The 16,828-nt window shown below is 38.5% G+C and overlaps 3 protein-coding genes across 3 annotated transcripts; 2 read left to right on the top strand and 1 right to left on the bottom strand.

Moving 5' to 3' along the window:
- The first annotated feature begins 23 nt into the window (after positions 1–23).
- On the top strand, positions 24–3,750 carry LOC135162606 (DNA polymerase epsilon subunit 2). The gene is made up of 4 exons (XM_064121253.1): positions 24–764; positions 828–1,371; positions 1,876–2,568; positions 3,232–3,750. Exons 1-4 carry the CDS (start codon positions 697–699, stop codon positions 3,505–3,507), a joined length of 1,581 nt encoding a protein of 526 aa, XP_063977323.1. The 5' UTR covers positions 24–696; the 3' UTR covers positions 3,508–3,750.
- A 2-nt stretch (positions 3,751–3,752) lies between these two features.
- On the bottom strand, positions 3,753–13,650 carry Hph (HIF prolyl hydroxylase). Its single transcript, XM_064121245.1, has 5 exons — positions 12,840–13,650; positions 11,562–12,220; positions 6,153–6,272; positions 5,833–6,043; positions 3,753–5,329 (listed from the first exon to the last, which is right to left on the bottom strand). Exons 1-5 carry the CDS (start codon positions 13,144–13,146, stop codon positions 5,307–5,309), a joined length of 1,320 nt encoding a protein of 439 aa, XP_063977315.1. The 5' UTR covers positions 13,147–13,650; the 3' UTR covers positions 3,753–5,306.
- Positions 13,651–13,955: 305 nt separating this feature from the next.
- LOC135162599 (26S proteasome regulatory subunit 6B) lies at positions 13,956–16,557 on the top strand. Its single transcript, XM_064121246.1, has 3 exons — positions 13,956–14,113; positions 14,596–14,685; positions 14,994–16,557. The coding sequence occupies exons 1-3, from the start codon at positions 14,081–14,083 to the stop codon at positions 16,113–16,115; spliced, it is 1,245 nt and encodes a 414-aa protein (XP_063977316.1). The 5' UTR covers positions 13,956–14,080; the 3' UTR covers positions 16,116–16,557.
- The last annotated feature ends 271 nt before the right edge of the window (positions 16,558–16,828 follow it).

Genomic DNA, 16,828 nt, shown 5'->3' on the forward strand with positions numbered 1-16,828 from the left:
TGACTCCCACCAAACAGGGGACAAGACAAGTACCTCCAGAAGCCGAGAGTAGTGCTGTATACCGCCCCTTCTTCTTTGTGTGCGCCCCCCTTTGTTTGTTAATTTTGTTTTTAATTTCTCCCAAAAAGGCATTGGCATGAAAATGTGAAAATTATGGAGAAATCCATGAATAGGAGAAGGATAAATGATGATTTCTATGAGACATCACGATAATGCACGTCTATTCATCACTTGATAGATTCTCTATTCACTAATTAACTACTTACAGTCAGTGCTAACCTTGTACAAATCATAGAATTAACTCATTTTGCGAACAGCAATCAGCTGTTGGCTGTCTGCTATACGCAAATTCAAGGATGCAATTTTCGCTGCATTAAAATTCTACCTCTGTCGATATATGAGGGAAGGTGATTATCTGTTTGATCGGCCAAGTTGCACACGAACCGGAGAAATGAGCGGGAAGGTGCACGACCTAGTAAACAATGAGGCTAACAATGTGAAAATAATTCTACTGCTGGATTTCATAAAGTTTAATTAGGTGTTTTTGATATTACAGTGTATTTGTAATAATTTTTTGAATATTTAAAAGCTAATTTTGTAATTGAGAATTAATTTGGCGACTGAATGAGGTTAGAAAAACAGTTTTCAATGAAGTTTGATTGATCATTCTGAGGGATTATTCGTTGCTTTATCACTATGGCAGACGATAAAGCAATTAAAAATGTGCAGAGCACATTCTCCATGTACGGATTCTCCATCACGAGGTATTGTTCAATGAATGATTCATTTTATCAGTAAAAAAACATAATACAACAACTATTTTCTAGGAGTGTTGCGACGTTCCTAGTAAAACAGTTGCTGAGTGTTGCCCCGGACCAGCGAGAGCTCTGGCTGACGAGAATAACAGATAAAATTCTGGCCCTCAACCTAGTGGATCCCCACGTCTCCCTGGAGCACGTGAAGCACGCCATAAAGGAGTGCGTGAGGCCAGACGAGATTCTTGACGCGTCCGAAACGATCTTCAATGTCCTTAACTTCGAGGACATCCCTCAGGTCGTTTACGACCCTACCATGAAGAAGTTTGTCCTTCGGAAGGTGCCGCGGGACTATTTCCCCGAGCCCCTGCATAAGCCCAACGTCTTCAGGGACAGGCTGACTTTGTTGAGGGAGAGGACTATGCGTCAGGAGCCCTTTGCACCCAGAAAGTTTGGAGAGAAGAACAAGGAGAAGAAGGAACTTGTCCCTATTGAATGTTTATTGACGGATTCTAGGGAGGGAAATTTATTTGTTATGGGGATCCTATCGCAGCTGGTGGACGGCCAGTACTTCCTGGAGGACACTGGAGGGGCTGTAAAAATCGATCTCACGAAGGCAATATCCTTTTTTATCAAAAATCTACTTTTCCGGGGAAAACCTTAAAATCTGAGTCTGGCTTCTGCCAAAAATTTTTTATTTATCTTTATACTCTTCTATTCTGGGGATTTTATTGCCCTCTAGGGATGGCTTAAGACTGAATGGATCTTCACATGACGGAAAAATCAATTTTGCCTGAGAAAAAATGGATAATCTGAATATGGTTCCGGGTGAAACAAAAATTTTGCTGCTATGCTTTTATTCTCTTGATTCCAAGGATTTCATCAGCATCTAGGGGGGAAATTAAATAATTACTGACCATTGATACCTCTTACTCTCTTTCGTTTTATGTCTTTTTCTCCCTTCGTTATCTATAAGACCGTCAACCTCATTCCATTTGAGTTTTTGACTTATTTAACCCTCAAACAAATTGAATATTTAATTCCGATGTTGAATTGATTTTCCATTACACATCCACCTCCAATGCCTATCAATGCTGCAGCTAAAAAAAATCTTTAACAGAACCCCCAAGTCTTCGACGAAGGTCTGATAACAGAAGGTTGCATAGTGATAGCCCAAGGGTACTTTGAGGACGGCCTCCTGGAGGTCAAGAGTATCCAGCTACCGCCGATCGAGCCTTCGGCGAGCTCTCGTGCCGCTTTCGGCACTGAGAACACCTTCGGCGGCCCTCATAAGACGTCTCTCAAGTGCTCCGAGAAGCTCCACAACCACCAGGAGGCCCACCACACAGACATGATCGTCATAATCTCAGAACTGTGGCTGGATAACGCCGAGGTTCTTGAAAAATTCCGAGTTATCCTCGAGGGCTACTCAGAAGCTCCCCCCATTGCCTTCATCATCTGTGGCCACTTTCTCTCATGTCCACCAAACGTCACCAGTGGAAAAAAGCTCCAGGAGGGGTTCAGGCAGCTCTCTGAACTCATTGAGAGCTATCCTGACATCAAAAACACCTCGAAATTTGTATTCGTTCCCGGACCTCAGGACCTGGGGGCCCCAAAGATCCTTCCTCGTGGATCTCTACCCAGAAAACTCCTCGAGGACTTCACTAAGAAGATCTCTGGGGCTGTGCTTGCTGGAAACCCCTGCAGGATTCAGTACTGCACGAAGGAAATTGTTGTTTTTAGAGAGGATATGATCGCCAAAATGTGCAGAAATACTCTTAAATATCCGGAGCGGGGAAGTTTCTATGATCATGTGAGTTTTTTTTAAAAGAAATTTAATACGAAATCTAAATTATCATAATCAAACATTATCTCTCACTGAAAATAATTATCATCACAATAACTTCTGTAATGAAGCGATAAAACGAGGTAAGTTGACTTATCTCCGGCTTTGATTTTGTTAATCAATATTGTAAAATCTAAAAACAATCGAAGCTTTTTTGTAGAGCTTTCTTTTCTTACGATAAGGGTTATTATGAAAATTGGGGGTTTTCTTTACATTTTGAAATATTTATCAGGAAACAAAATTCACTTATTTTATTTCGCTACTTCACTACAGATTTTTGTTCAAGGCTATTCTTATTACAGAATAATAATAATAATAACAATTTTAAAGCTTCGATTTAAAAAAATAGTCAGTAAATGATGACATGATTTGAATTTAAATCATTGGCTATTGTCGATGATAATTAAGGTCATGGTTCTTGGATAGAGACGTTTTCATTAATTTCCCCAACTTGATAGTTTTTTGATATAGTAATTTTGAAGTGAACTAATTTTTATTGAATTTCGCGAGATTTTGTTGGGAATCTAATTTTCTCTGAAAGAAGGGGATGACGGAATTTTTTTACTCCAAAAAAAATTATTATTCTTCATTTCATTTAATGAAACAATGCATTTTAAAAATTGTTTTCAGTATGCGAAAACAATGATTTCTCAATCTCACCTAGCCCCGATGAGCTTACCAGTGGTTCCTGTGTACTGGAGACACGATCATGCCCTCCAGCTGTACCCAACACCAGACCTGATAATCACAGCGGATAATTCCCAACAATACACCACAAAAATCGGTGAATGTCAAGTAGTAAATCCGGGCACATTCCCGCGGAATAATTTTTCGTTCAAAGTGTACAGACCAGGAACTGACGAGATCGAAGACTGCGAGCTCCCGAATGACACCGAAGACGGGTGAATAAATCCGTGCGTTAATAACTGGCAATTATTTCTAACCTGAAGTGATTAAGCAGTGAATGACTAATAAAATGTTTCCTGATTATCGATTTATCTCGGTAATTACTAATTTTACCAAAAATCGTCAAATCAACTTTTTATCGGAAATGTAATTCTCCACGGAAAATGTCTGCTGACATTTTCCTCTAAAGTCACTGATTATCGAGATCATTATCAAAACATGAAATAAAAAAAGTGTAAATAATATTCTCTGTACAGTATTTATTCAATCGCTCGTAATAAAATCTGTTCTATGTTCAGTTTTACAATACTCTGTTGAGGCATAACTTCCTTCCATAACTTAAGTAATTAACAACGTTTTCTTTACAATTAATTGAGTTGATTAATAATATAATATCTGATTTTTCACAAATTTCTTTTGAAACTGATCAGCGAAAAACTTATACTTCATCAATAATTTAAACATTTTTATTCTACCGGATACTGAGATACTTTCAGCATGAAAAATTGTGTGTCACGTGAAAGGAGATAAATGAAGGGATAAATGAAGAGAGAGTAGTGCTGAAAATACAAAAGTATTCATACAATAATCATTAGTGAGGTAAATTTGATGTTTCTACCATCATTAGATCACTTCAATGTGTCTCACTGTACAAAATGAAAATCTTTCGTTCCACCACTCGATTCACATCAGTCTGTGGCTCTCGATGACTAATCGACAAGTTGTTTAACATTGGGATTCAAAAAGTGCAGTCGAAGCAATTATTTTGTGATTAAATAAACCAAATATACAGGAAAAAATTGATAAATTCTGTCGTTTTACACCGGTAATATCTCGATAAAAATCGGTTTTATAGAAAAAGGCCTTAAGACATTTTCCTTAGAAAATGAAATTCTCAGGAAAAAATGTTTCATAGAATTTACCTATGAACCCAACAGTTCAGGAGATATTTGAAATTTCAAATCTGACTTTTTGCACAATTTCTAGTTATTGACACTTCTCCATTGAAAAATCGGTTTTCCCTATTTTACAAACTCGTTCTGCTGTTTATTCACAAAATATAGTCTTCTCCCACTCGACAACTATAAAATACAAGGGATATTTCAAATTCGACACTTCTAATTAATTAATTAGTGAATTCCCCTCATTCGCCGTCAAAAATTAAATAATTGTATTAAAATTGTGGGGGAAAAATTATTTTACTGGCTCAATACTCATTATTATCATTCCCTAAGGTGAGTTAATTGAGGAAGAGCAGTGATTAACCCTGCACGTGTGAAAAAAGTCATATATAAATTGCCTACACTGCCTGCAGAATTCTCCTAGAATTGTCGTAAACAATATTTGAATATTTTTACACCATAACTTCATTTATTTTTTTTTTATGATTATCCATTAATCCGGTAGAGTTATGGCCTTTCTCTACTTTCTATTTTTCCCTGCAGAACTTGTCGTATGAAAGTAAAAAATTATGAATTAATTTTCTGTCTAATAATGATCGTATAAAAATACTGAAATATCATCTACAAATATCCCACAAAATTTCTGCGAACAGTCTACAAAACAAATCTATACAATTTTATCCCACGTGTAAGGCATTGCATTTCCATTGTTTATTCAACATTGCACTCAGAGTCGTTCGTTTCAATATATAATTAATACGTGACATTTATGTACCAGTGCTCCATTTAATGAATTATTTATTTACAAAACTTGTGCTCCTACCTCTCGTGAGGAGCACGCGAGGGAGGGAGGGAAGAGCGTATGAGATGATTTTTATGTTGAGGTGATACTGCATTTCATGATTGTGGTGCCACTTCCCCTGCAAATAAAAAAAAAACATTGTTTAGTTATTTATTAAAATATTATCAATTTCAATGATTTGCCCAGATTTCTCAATAATTTCATGACTTGATGTTTTTCATGACTTCTGGTAATTGTCAATTAATCTTCCAATAAACTGAAGTCACAATCACGAGTCCAGTCGGCTCTTCTCGTTAATCATGTAACTATCGTATAAAATGACTCGTTAATGAGATAGTGCCATAAATTCACTTCGTTCCGAAGATAATGAATCAAATTATAATATCCTATAATTAGTTGTTAGATAAACAGTACGTCATGACCTGACAAATTAATCAATTACGTCAGTGTTAACTAATTATTCATTAATGATTAATAATGGTAATTAATTGCGTGTAATAATAATTTGCTGCAGTATTGTCTACAGAAGAAGCAAAAAGAAGAGAAAAAAAATGTCCTCAAGTAATTAATTACGAAATTATATCTATTGCTATTCCTGAGTCACCAAAAAAATGTACATACGTTCTCTCTGATATCTTAAGCAAGCCTGGCTTCTCTCCTCAGCGTCGAAATACCAGAGCGTAATGGCATATCTCGTTTTATAAGCTGGCTGTACCTCGTGAGGATTCCTCCTGTCAGACCAGAAGAACAAGAGTCTGTCGAAAAGAGGCTGAATGTCAGCGACCTGATCCCTCCAGCCCTCCGGGAATATCCTCAAGAGTCCTCCATTTTTCTAAACAATTAAACCACATCTTATTATTCATTGCTACAATTATTTTGTTGTTAAGGTTAAATTCTTACTCTTCATTTTAAACGTAATAGTTCTAAGCATTTGTTTTTACCTTTATATCCCAATCTTTGTTTAGGTAATAAATAGCTGTGATACATCTTCCATCACGATTTGGATTATCCACGTGCTTAACATAATGAGAGCCATATCCTGGGTAACATGCGACCATTGCCTGCAAAATGAATGACTCATATTAAGTGATATCCTTGGCAGTCACTCCCTCCAATTGCCAATCCTCCTGGGAACCTCTCAGACTTTTTCACGAAGTCCAACGATATTGGATAACCATCGTCTGAGAGATTAAATAAACCATCCCCTCAGTCAAATAAGTTTCTTAAAGACTTGGATGACTGACACCCAGTACTTTAAATGAACTCTGTTAATGATCTGTTTTTTTTTCAATTTTGGATTTCCCAGAGGGAAGAATTTTGATTAATTTTTCGATGTTCGCAATTATTGAAGGGGTTCACTGAAAGTTATAACTAACACGATGATGTTTGAAAACAATATAATTAACATAATTCACGGCTAATGATGATTGTCTAGTAATGACTGGCTTGGAAAAATACCAATAATTGAAATAGAGGTACTTAACAAATTTACTTCTCTGAAGAAGACGAATATTTAGTAAAAATGATTTTTGTAAAAAATCATCACCTGCCAATAAAGTAATTCTAAAATACTCTGCCCACATTTCAAAGAACTTCGTACTCTATAGTAGATCATAGACTGGAAGGACTATCTACAGTCAAAGATATAGAAATAAAAATAAATGAAAATAAAACGATAAAAATTAAACATCTTCAGACATTGACTCCAGAAAAGTTTCCCATTTTTTTACTAAATAGGTTTCGTGTACTAAAATAGTATAATGATTTTTTCTATCAGAATGCAACATCAATCTACAAAAGAACAAAAATTCGCTGAAGTTGACTCTTGAAATGGCATTTGTCATCAGCTGCGTTGGATTGAGAACAAAACTTCCTATCAAAAAATTGAGCACCAATCTCGTAGACTGCCCTTGTCGTTCTATTTTCATTCTATCTAATGCGCATGAGTGATTTGGACTACGTGTGAAAATCCCCGAATTAAGGACTTTCACTGGGTCTACGTGCTACCAGCCACACGTGTCCCATTACGTCACTCCCAGCAATTTTCCTTCGCCCACAAAATAAATGAACAATTTTTAAAGGTCTATCAACACCGTCTGGAGGGCGATCTTGGGAGTGGATTTGCCGTGACTCACATAGAATTTATTCGACAAGTGACCAGAGGAGACTGCCTGCCCCTTGATCAATAAAACACGCCAGTGACTCATGGATCTGACAGAAAAAGTTTTGAAAATGGAGGTGCATGTCCCGACGGTTGAGACTTCAGTCGAGACTTCGAACAAATCCCCGGCTATAATTATTTTTCCTTTTTTTTTAAACGCATCAAATCAAAATTCGAATGCAATTTCAGTTTTGAAGATTCTTCATTTCAGGTGTTTGCCTCGTTTACTCGTTAGGCAGCCTAAATTATCTTGTTGATGGGTGGTATTAGCAGAAAATGTCATAGAACATTTTTTGCAGAGAATTAAATTTCTAGGGAAAAAGATCTTATCGCATTTTCTCCTAAAATCACTCCTTCGGGACTTGAACGCGCAGTTACGAAAAATGTCGAATGGGAATTACTACGTTTTTGGAATTCATATCAGGAGTAGATGTTATCTGGCCACAAGGATTAGATGCGTCAAGGGATTCCTATGCACAGCAAGAGGGGAAGGCCACGCGTCGTCGTGAATCTTGAACCTTGACCCAATTTCCGCTGCAACCTTGATGATCCATCTGCGTTTCAAATATGAATATTCACCTAATCTGGCGAAACTCCTGATTATCTCATTGATGAGTGGTTCTAGGAGAAAAAGTGCAGAGAAATTTGATGTAGAGAATGAAATTTTCTACAAAAAATCCCTACGACGTGTTTCGATAAACCCAGTGGCTAGAGAGATAATTAAGGATTTAACGAAAGAAGAATTTAATGAATTTGGATCGCTTCATGTTAATTAGGTCCTTATCTCCTTAATAAAAGGTTGTAGAGAAAAATTTAAAATTAGAGAAGAGTTTTTTGTTTGGAATAGAAAAAAATAAAATGAAAATATTTTTTCACCTCCGCGTGACCGAAAACTTCTCCATCTTCCGACGAACACTGGAACATTTTTTTATCAGTTAAAATTGACGACTGGCCTACGTGCAGTTTTGCATCGTCTGGGAGTAAATAATGTGCCCCAAAAACACTTCAATGGTGTGTGTTCAGACGAATTAGAATGGAGTGGCTCATCACCTTTTCTACTCTTAGCACTTCTCATTTTTTATTCCTATTTAATAATAAATGTCACCTTCAAGGAATAACTGGCATCGTTACATCAGACACTCAATTAAAATACTCGGTAATGGTTCAACTGCTTCAACTGAAGATGAGGAAAAAAAGCGATAGCTTTGTAAAATGAAAATGTGAATATTGGACTCTGCCAGGAAAACTCATGAGGAAAAAATTATTTCGCTCAGCTGATAAGATAATTTGCTATGGTTTGATGGATTTCCCGCGACACTTTTAGCGTTAAAAAATATTTAACCTACTAATTTAATCAATTAAAGCGCTTTCTTGTATGTCCCCTAGATGTACTCCTATCACAGATGATTACCCTTTATGAATTCACTCACTAAACAAATTTTCTTCAAGAAGAGGAGAACCCTTTCCTTGGTTTTTTCGATTATTTCGTGAAAGAGTGATTTTGGGAGAAAATGTGAGCACTGATTTCTTTTAGTTGAGGAAATTCCTGGCAAAAACGTCGCATGACATTTTCTCCTGCACCCACCCCTTCCCCCGATAATAATCGAATAAGTTGACAATGGAAAGCGAAGAATCTTCGAAAATAAACAAGAGAAACCGTTTGACAACTATTGGATTTATCTCAGGAAAAAGTAATTTTAAAAGAAAACATGAAAAATAAATTCCTTTAGTTAAGGAAAGTCTTATCATAAAAATCTCACAACATTGTCTCCTGGCGCCATCGCCTCCGGAGCTACTAGCTCTCAAAGAAAAATAAAATCTCTCTTATATTTAAATTCTTTTGCTCTTGAACAAACATCTATCGCCAAATGGGGACGTCTGAAGGTTGCGGATTCTAAATTGACGATTTATGAATGAGTGACCTGCCTCAATGTCACCAGTGTTCTTCATCTCAGCATTCCTCCCCGTTCTCGACCCCTTCGGAGCCCATAAAAACTAAAAAAGGGAAAAAGAGATAAAATCCTGAGGATTATCTGCGCCGAAGAGAACACGAGGCGGGGTATTCCCCGTGTTTTCGCACAACTATCGCCTTTTCCTGCAGCTTCTCCTCGAGGTCGTGACTAATTTTAAACTAGTGACGTTGTAATGCGAGAAAGAAATAAAAGCGCTAGTCCTCTCACTTCCTCATCAAAATATAGAGCAAAATTATTTATTGCCCTCAACCGAATTCCCTGAACGAATCCCTCGATCTCTTCGCCTTTCATCTTTTGGGTGTAAACATCATGGCGATGTTCATCTAACTGATAACATTGGATCTAGTGTCCTCGCCCTGGCCCAATCAATTCACTCTTTCATTTTAGGAAACTTTGGTCATTCAATACTTGTTTTGTGGTCATACACTCCTGATTTTTTCATCGAAAGTAGAAGATCAAAATCGAAATTGAATGTTATCATTGTTTTAGGAAATGAAACTAAATGTCCAATCCAATTATTGCATTGTCTTGACGACCAAGAGGAATTCCCAGAGCCTTACCACATCACTAACTAGTTGCAATCTAAAGATGAAACCGGAAAAAAATTCATCACTTTCCAGACATACTTCACTACCAAGACAATTTTTATAATGAAAACTTCATTTTCACTTATGAAGAGTTATCGTTGTTCAGGGCTAATGACATTCACGATTGAGGTCTGACTTTTTATTGTTTTGTTTACGAACGACTAATTAGCTCATTATAATTATCGAATTTTCTTGGTAATGACAAGAGATTTGAAAGTTCTTCGCAATTACGGCGTTCACTGATATCTCATTAAGGAGTTGAGAACATTTTCTAACTGGTAATGTTGTAAGTAGGATTTATTTCATCCACAACAAAGTCTCCCTCAGAGTGAAGAAAATTCTCACCCCTATGAGAATTCCTACCCTGCAAGGGGTAATTTCAAGTGAGAACTTGGAACAAATATCATTGAAAAAGATAATAAATACCAATATTCTCCACTTTTCGCAAGAGCTTGTGTTATTTTGATGTCCACAAACGAAGCTCCGACGGAAGATTTAAGATTGTGATGGAGGCTCACCCTTTTAGACGATTTTTTATCCACTTGAGGTAAATTCAGAGGGTGCAAGAGGAAATTTCGTGGACGACGGCTAACCCAGTGCTCACATAACCTCAAAAATTAACGTCAATTTGTAGTTCTACCTGGAGAACATGCTCCTCTGACTTGAAATAGTAGTGATATGTCAAGAATCATCAGATTCTTCTCTCTTGAGAAAACGAGAACAAAAATAACAAATAGTAGCCACTCGACGATAGAAACACGTGGGTTGGCTGATCCAAATGACCGGTGGATGCTCGTAATACAGACATTCAAGAATAAATGTTCAATGATGCAAGGTGACGAGAGAGGCGATGAGGGGAAAGACGGGATAATGGCGTACGTGACTGACGGCACTTTGTGGGTTCGTTGCAACTATCAGGAAAACGAGTAGGAATGAGTGCAAATGTGTGTTTGCCCGAGACAACTGTTTACATACAAGGTGTTTGGAGACATTTGATAATAACTGACGCCCCAAAAAGACCGGGGCTTCAGTCATTAAATTCCAGATGGCACAAATTTCCCATGAAAATGGAGGGCATTGGGTGATAAGCGATGGCCCATTAAAAAGGTGGGAAAAATTCCTCATTCAAAATACCACTCACAAGATCAAAAAGCGGAAAAACTCGTCCCTTAAGGGTTGAAGGAATGGAGATCCAAAGAAAGAGAAATATTTACTGGCCCTGAATATTTGGGGCGATGTCCTTGATAATTTCTAGCCGATTCTAGCCCTGATAAAATTTTCGTCCTAATTTACTCCAAATAAAGCCCTCACAACCCCTCTCAACCTGAAGAAAATCAATTCCCGAGTCAGAGAAAAAATATTAAGAAATACAGAATTCTGTTCTGAAAATGTTGACAGGTTTCTAGCACAAAACTGTCATTTTCTCGACAATTATTGGAATCGTTCCGACAAGTTAAAAACGGAATGAAAGGTCTCCAACCCCAGGTTGCTTGAGAATTAAAAAATATGTCCTTGACTCAATCAAGGCTTCGCAGTAACCCTGGTTACCTCTCAACTACGCACCAAATTTTCTTTTATCCTCCTCAACAACAAAAAAATGCACAAACAAATTATTAAACGATCAACTACCTTCGTCCGCCCATTGATGTTATAATTTCCCATTTTGCCATTGCCATCCATCTTATTTGCTCTCATGACAATGGCATCGACCTGAGAAATGAGCATTCCAATGTTGGGACACTGTCTCTCCTTGCCATCGAGCCACGTGATTTGATCACCTCGAATGGTCTTCAAGTCTTTAGCACCACCTTTATTAGACACCAACTGTCCATCCTTGAACACACCAGCGCTGTACATATTCAACACTTCGTCCAACACAGTTAAACACTTGTCAGCCCCTAGAAAATCGTCCACAACACACACACCGTATTTATCCATATCTCTGATGACATTTCTACAAATGTCGTCGATTATAAATTCCTCAAAATTGTTTCTGTTTCTGTGGAGAAAGGGCGGAAGAAAGTCGTCGTCACGACTGAGTGACACCTCGGGAAAGGTTTTCATACCGTTGTGATGATGGGGATGATTGTCAATGATTATTTCCTCGGTGTCAGTGGCACCGAGGGTTGGATTCAGGGATTCAGCTCTTGCACCGAGAATTGTGTCCTCTGCACTTCCCTCGTAGAGAATTGGCGAGATCCAGCCACTTTTCGAGGCTCGCCTGGAAGTTGAGCGGGTGTCTTTGGGAGAGTCTTTTCGAGTGGAGGTCGAGTGGCACTGCTTTGAATCTGTTGGGAAACCAAGAAGGACATTTGATGAAAAGGTCGTTCGGAGTGATTGCCTTATTTTTAGGCTGCTAGAGAGTTGAATGAGAAATATGTGGTGATAGGACGATGCGATTTTCATGAATTAGGGCTCATTTTGACGGGGGAAAACAGAATTTTCTAACCAAACTTGATTTTTTCAATTCTACTCAGCCAATCATTACATATTGGAAATTGAAAACTAGTGGTAAAATAGAACGAAACAATTAACAATTTCTAACCTTCGTCTTGGTTCAGTATCTTAAGAATGCACGTAAAAATTATTTCTGAGGGAAGCTTCAAGAGTTACAAACAATGTTTTAACACAAATTTCTGTCTTCCACTTGAATTGTGAGAAACTTGGACAAATCCGTGTTGGAGTCAAATGAACATTCTTCGCCAATTAAAAAATATCTACTGGGATAATACGGATTATGGCCAGTTGAATGGAATGCTTGCCCATCTGTAGAAAGTAAACTTTTTCGCTGGTATATCCCCGTCCTCGAGATACTTAAATTTTTCCAAAACCAAAACATCAAGCAATCAAAATTCCAAGATGTCTCACGAAACATATGAATGAAGAAGTAATTAGGAAATTGCTCACTGTTTTTCTCGTGCTTCCTACTGTTTCCCTGTATCCTCTCAATCTCCTCGCCAATGTTATTGCTTAGGTTAGAAAGTCTACCGCTGAAGCAGGAAGACGTATCACCCGACAATTCATGCTCGTTATTTTTCTGGCAGTGAGCTCGATGTCGCTTCCAATCCAATTTCTGATGTTCTTTGGTGCAATAAACAACACTTTTGCAACGGGAACACCTCAACAATCTATCTGAACAACCACATAAGGCGCATTCAACACTTGACACAACAACGCTGGTCGCTTGCGCACGACTGACTGTTGGTGCTGACATGTTTTTAATGCCCCAACAGCTCCTTCAATTCTCCTTTTTCCCCACCCCCACCTGTCTATTCACTTCCTCGAGCACTGGGACGACATTTTTACGTATCACTGGGTCACATACACCTCGTCATCCCCACCATACAGCAGCAACGACCACCTTTTTACAATTTTTTTTCGATCATACAATTTTCTTCAGCGAATTATCTTTCGTCTTGCGCGGCTTCACTCGATGACCTTGAGATAATTTTCGCTGACTTTGTAATTTTCGTTCAATGTCAGATAAATTTCTCGGGGATTTGAGGTTTTGTCAAATTTTTTAGGTTAGGATTGTTTTTTTTTTTTATTAACCCTTTTCGAGGAGGCGAGGGAGCCAAGGTGATGGGGGTGGAGAGTCCCGGGGGTATGAGAGAAGTTCTTGACAGGAGCGAGTGGTTTTTGGGGGTTTTGGAGGCTCACTTTTGAGGGTTAATTGACACTGATGGTGATGGTGCTACTTTATCGACTCCCGAGTGATCGGGGGACTGGTCCGGTTGGTACATTGGATTTTTAATGCGGTTTTCATCGGCGTGGGGCGCCTCTGGTAGTTGTCACTTGCTTTATCGACCTAGAAGAAAAACCATGAACATTGTAAAATGTTTTTTGGTAATCAGAGAATTTTTGCAAAACAAACGGAGGCGATGGTAGGGTCTTAACCTTTTCGCTTGTTAAATCTACTGGAAAAAATTTATTGGGTTCACTCAATTTTCCCTGCAGTCAGTCAAACAGCTACGACGATATCCTTCGTGGAGAAAAATGAGAACCTTCTTACTGACAACGGGTGGATAGCCGGCATATCGCGAGTCGTGGCGTACGACGATTGTCTGCCGTCACCCTCCAGGTTTTTGAGAGTCATTCTTGAAAACCATTTTCAGTTTTTGACGGGTTCACGAGATTGTTAGCGAAAAATGGAAGAAATGAGTGTCATTGTGCCTGACAAGGTATTTATGTGCAGTAATACCCCATTTTCTTACCTCTTAATCATTTAATTTACTAAATTTTTGAGGAGGAATTCATCGTTTGAGTGAAGAACATTAGTTTGAGGTTAAGTTTTTGACTTATTAACAAAGATTTCGACTATGATTGTTGAAGGAAAATTTCGGTCCGCATATTTAACGGTTAGTTTATTCCTTCACGAGAATGTCTCCTCAAATTTGTGAGGATCAAAAACCGTCCATAACAGTCGGAGAGTTTGAGGGATATGTCAAGGAAAAATTGAACAAATGTGTCTCATTGTACCTTACAAAGTGTTTATTTACGTTCACAATTCATTTTATTATTATCTTCTATTTTAAACATAAATTTATTGTTAATTGGGTGATTAACAAAGATTTGAAGGTGATTCAAGAGACCTTTATCTATAGATTGAATTGTCGTTGTTGTTTTGTAAAGCAAATGCCCTTTTATTCCTTTATTCAATCAGGATGTGTTGGAGTTGGAGCCAAAGCCAATGGTGGGACATTATTCCTCGGGGGAAGAACTGGATGTGGAGGATTTGTACACAAAATATAAGGTGAGACAATTTTCAGTGCATAAATAAAATATCGAGTGCCAGAGATGTCTTTGGACTCATCGTCAGCGTGCTGACCCTATAACCAAAGCGTCCTAGTAACGTAGGCTCGATTCCCGGTGATGAAAGATGAAAAGACCACAGAGGTCATATCATCTGTCACCACCCAATTTATTAATCATCACGAATTGATATCACCTAAGAAAAAATATTCATTAATTAAATCATTTAATCATTTCGAGGTCTAATTGAAGTTAATCAGTGGTAGATATGTTTCATAAAACAAAAATCTCATTTTCTATCATCTCCAGAAACTTCAAAGAATGCTAGAATTCCTGAAAGTCCAAGAAGAATACATTAAGGACGAGCAGCGAAACCTCAAAAAGGAGTATCTTCACGCCCAAGAGGAAGTGAAACGGATCCAGAGCGTTCCCCTGGTAATCGGTCAGTTTCTGGAGGCAGTCGATCAGAACACTGGCATCGTGGGCTCCACCACAGGCTCCAACTACTACGTTCGCATTCTGTCGACCATTGATCGTGAACTGTTGAAGCCCTCGGCCAGTGTTGCTCTTCACAAACACAGCAATGCTCTCGTAGATGTGCTCCCCCCAGAGGCAGACTCGAGTATTTCGATGCTTCAGGCAGACGAGAAGCCCGACATTTTGTACAGCGACATCGGAGGGATGGACATGCAGAAGCAGGAGATCCGAGAGGCTGTCGAATTGCCATTAACTCATTTCGAACTTTACAAGCAGATTGGTATCGATCCACCCCGTGGAGTCCTCATGTACGGTCCCCCAGGATGTGGTAAAACGATGCTGGCGAAGGCAGTCGCTCGTCACACGACAGCAGCGTTCATTCGTGTCGTGGGTTCGGAGTTCGTCCAGAAGTACTTGGGTGAGGGTCCCCGAATGGTTCGCGATGTCTTCCGCCTCGCTAAGGAGAATTCGCCAGCGATAATCTTCGTCGACGAGATCGACGCAATTGCAACGAAACGATTTGACGCACAGACTGGGGCCGATCGTGAGGTCCAGCGTATTCTTCTTGAATTACTGAATCAAATGGATGGATTTGATCAGACAACAAATGTTAAGGTTATCATGGCGACCAACAGGGCTGATACGTTGGATCCAGCACTCCTGCGTCCTGGGAGACTCGATAGGAAGATTGAATTTCCGTTGCCCGATCGTAGACAGAAGAGACTTATTTTTTCGACAATCACTGCTAAAATGAATCTCAGTGAGGAAGTCGATCTGGAGGATTATGTTGCACGTCCTGATAGAATATCAGGGGCGGATATTAATGCTATTTGTCAGGAGGCTGGCATGCACGCTGTCAGGGAGAACAGGTACATCGTCCTCGCCAAGGACTTCGAGAAAGGGTACAAGAATAATATCAAGAAGGATGAGTCTGAGCATGAATTCTATAAGTAAATTTGGATGTCAGTGGTTTGGAGTGAAGGGGGAAAGGGTCTGTTATCTTGGGAATGAGTTGGAATGGGGGAAAATGAGAGAGAAACTTTTTGTGGGGAATTTAATGATCGGTGAAAATGGTTCTTTGATGTTTTTGGATGGAACAACGCGGTAACGAGATATTTGCTAATTTGAGGGAATTAAAATTTTGATGGAGGGAATGAGGGCCGTCCGCGGCGAGTGTGGAATTGTCGTGGGGGGAGGGGTATGTGGGGAAAATGGCATAAAACTCATTTGTGGGATAATTTGAAAGATACATGAACCACTTCACTGCAGAATCATGATATTTGCTGCTCTTCATTTATGAATTAATTAATTATATCATTTATGTCATCTTTTATAATTGAGGATTCCAGTTTATTATGTACTCATGATATTGAATAAATAATAATTGATGGATAAATTTTGATTCGGTTATATTGTGCGCATTTAGTTGAATCCGGATTTTTAATAATTAAATCTCTCGAATCCTCTCGATTCCTCGGAATTTTCAGAGAATGTGTTCAGTAAGTGTTTGATAATTTCTTGAACTTCGTGAATATTTCTCTTCACCAGAAACCTTTTTTGTCCCTTTGAGGAATTTCTATGAAACTTACTTAAAATGATAATCTCACCCTCTCGTCATCGGCTCTCCAAAAAAATTAAGCCGCAATTTTATTTCTATTTTCATTAAC

Source organism: Diachasmimorpha longicaudata, chromosome 5 (genome assembly GCF_034640455.1).
Source record: "Diachasmimorpha longicaudata isolate KC_UGA_2023 chromosome 5, iyDiaLong2, whole genome shotgun sequence".
Classification (NCBI taxonomy): Eukaryota; Metazoa; Arthropoda; class Insecta; order Hymenoptera; family Braconidae; genus Diachasmimorpha; species Diachasmimorpha longicaudata.

Bases quoted from the DNA above. Each gene is read 5' to 3' on its own strand.
- LOC135162599 (XM_064121246.1), top strand. From the start codon at position 14,081: ATGGAAGAAATGAGTGTCATTGTGCCTGACAAG. The intron at 14,114-14,595 runs GTATTTATGTGC...TTATTCAATCAG, and splicing joins GTGTCATTGTGCCTGACAAG to GATGTGTTGGAGTTGGAGCC. The intron at 14,686-14,993 runs GTGAGACAATTT...TATCATCTCCAG, and splicing joins ATTTGTACACAAAATATAAG to AAACTTCAAAGAATGCTAGA.
- LOC135162606 (XM_064121253.1), top strand. From the start codon at position 697: ATGGCAGACGATAAAGCAATTAAAAATGTGCAGAGCACATTCTCCATG. The intron at 765-827 runs GTATTGTTCAAT...ACTATTTTCTAG, and splicing joins TACGGATTCTCCATCACGAG to GAGTGTTGCGACGTTCCTAG. The intron at 2,569-3,231 runs GTGAGTTTTTTT...AATTGTTTTCAG, and splicing joins GGGGAAGTTTCTATGATCAT to TATGCGAAAACAATGATTTC.
- Hph (XM_064121245.1), bottom strand. From the start codon at position 13,146: ATGTCAGCACCAACAGTCAGTCGTGCGCAAGCGACCAGCGTTGTTGTG. The intron at 12,221-12,839 runs GTGAGCAATTTC...GTTTCCCAACAG, and splicing joins TAGGAAGCACGAGAAAAACA to ATTCAAAGCAGTGCCACTCG. The intron at 6,273-11,561 runs GTAGTTGATCGT...TTCATTTTGCAG, and splicing joins ACATCAATGGGCGGACGAAG to GCAATGGTCGCATGTTACCC.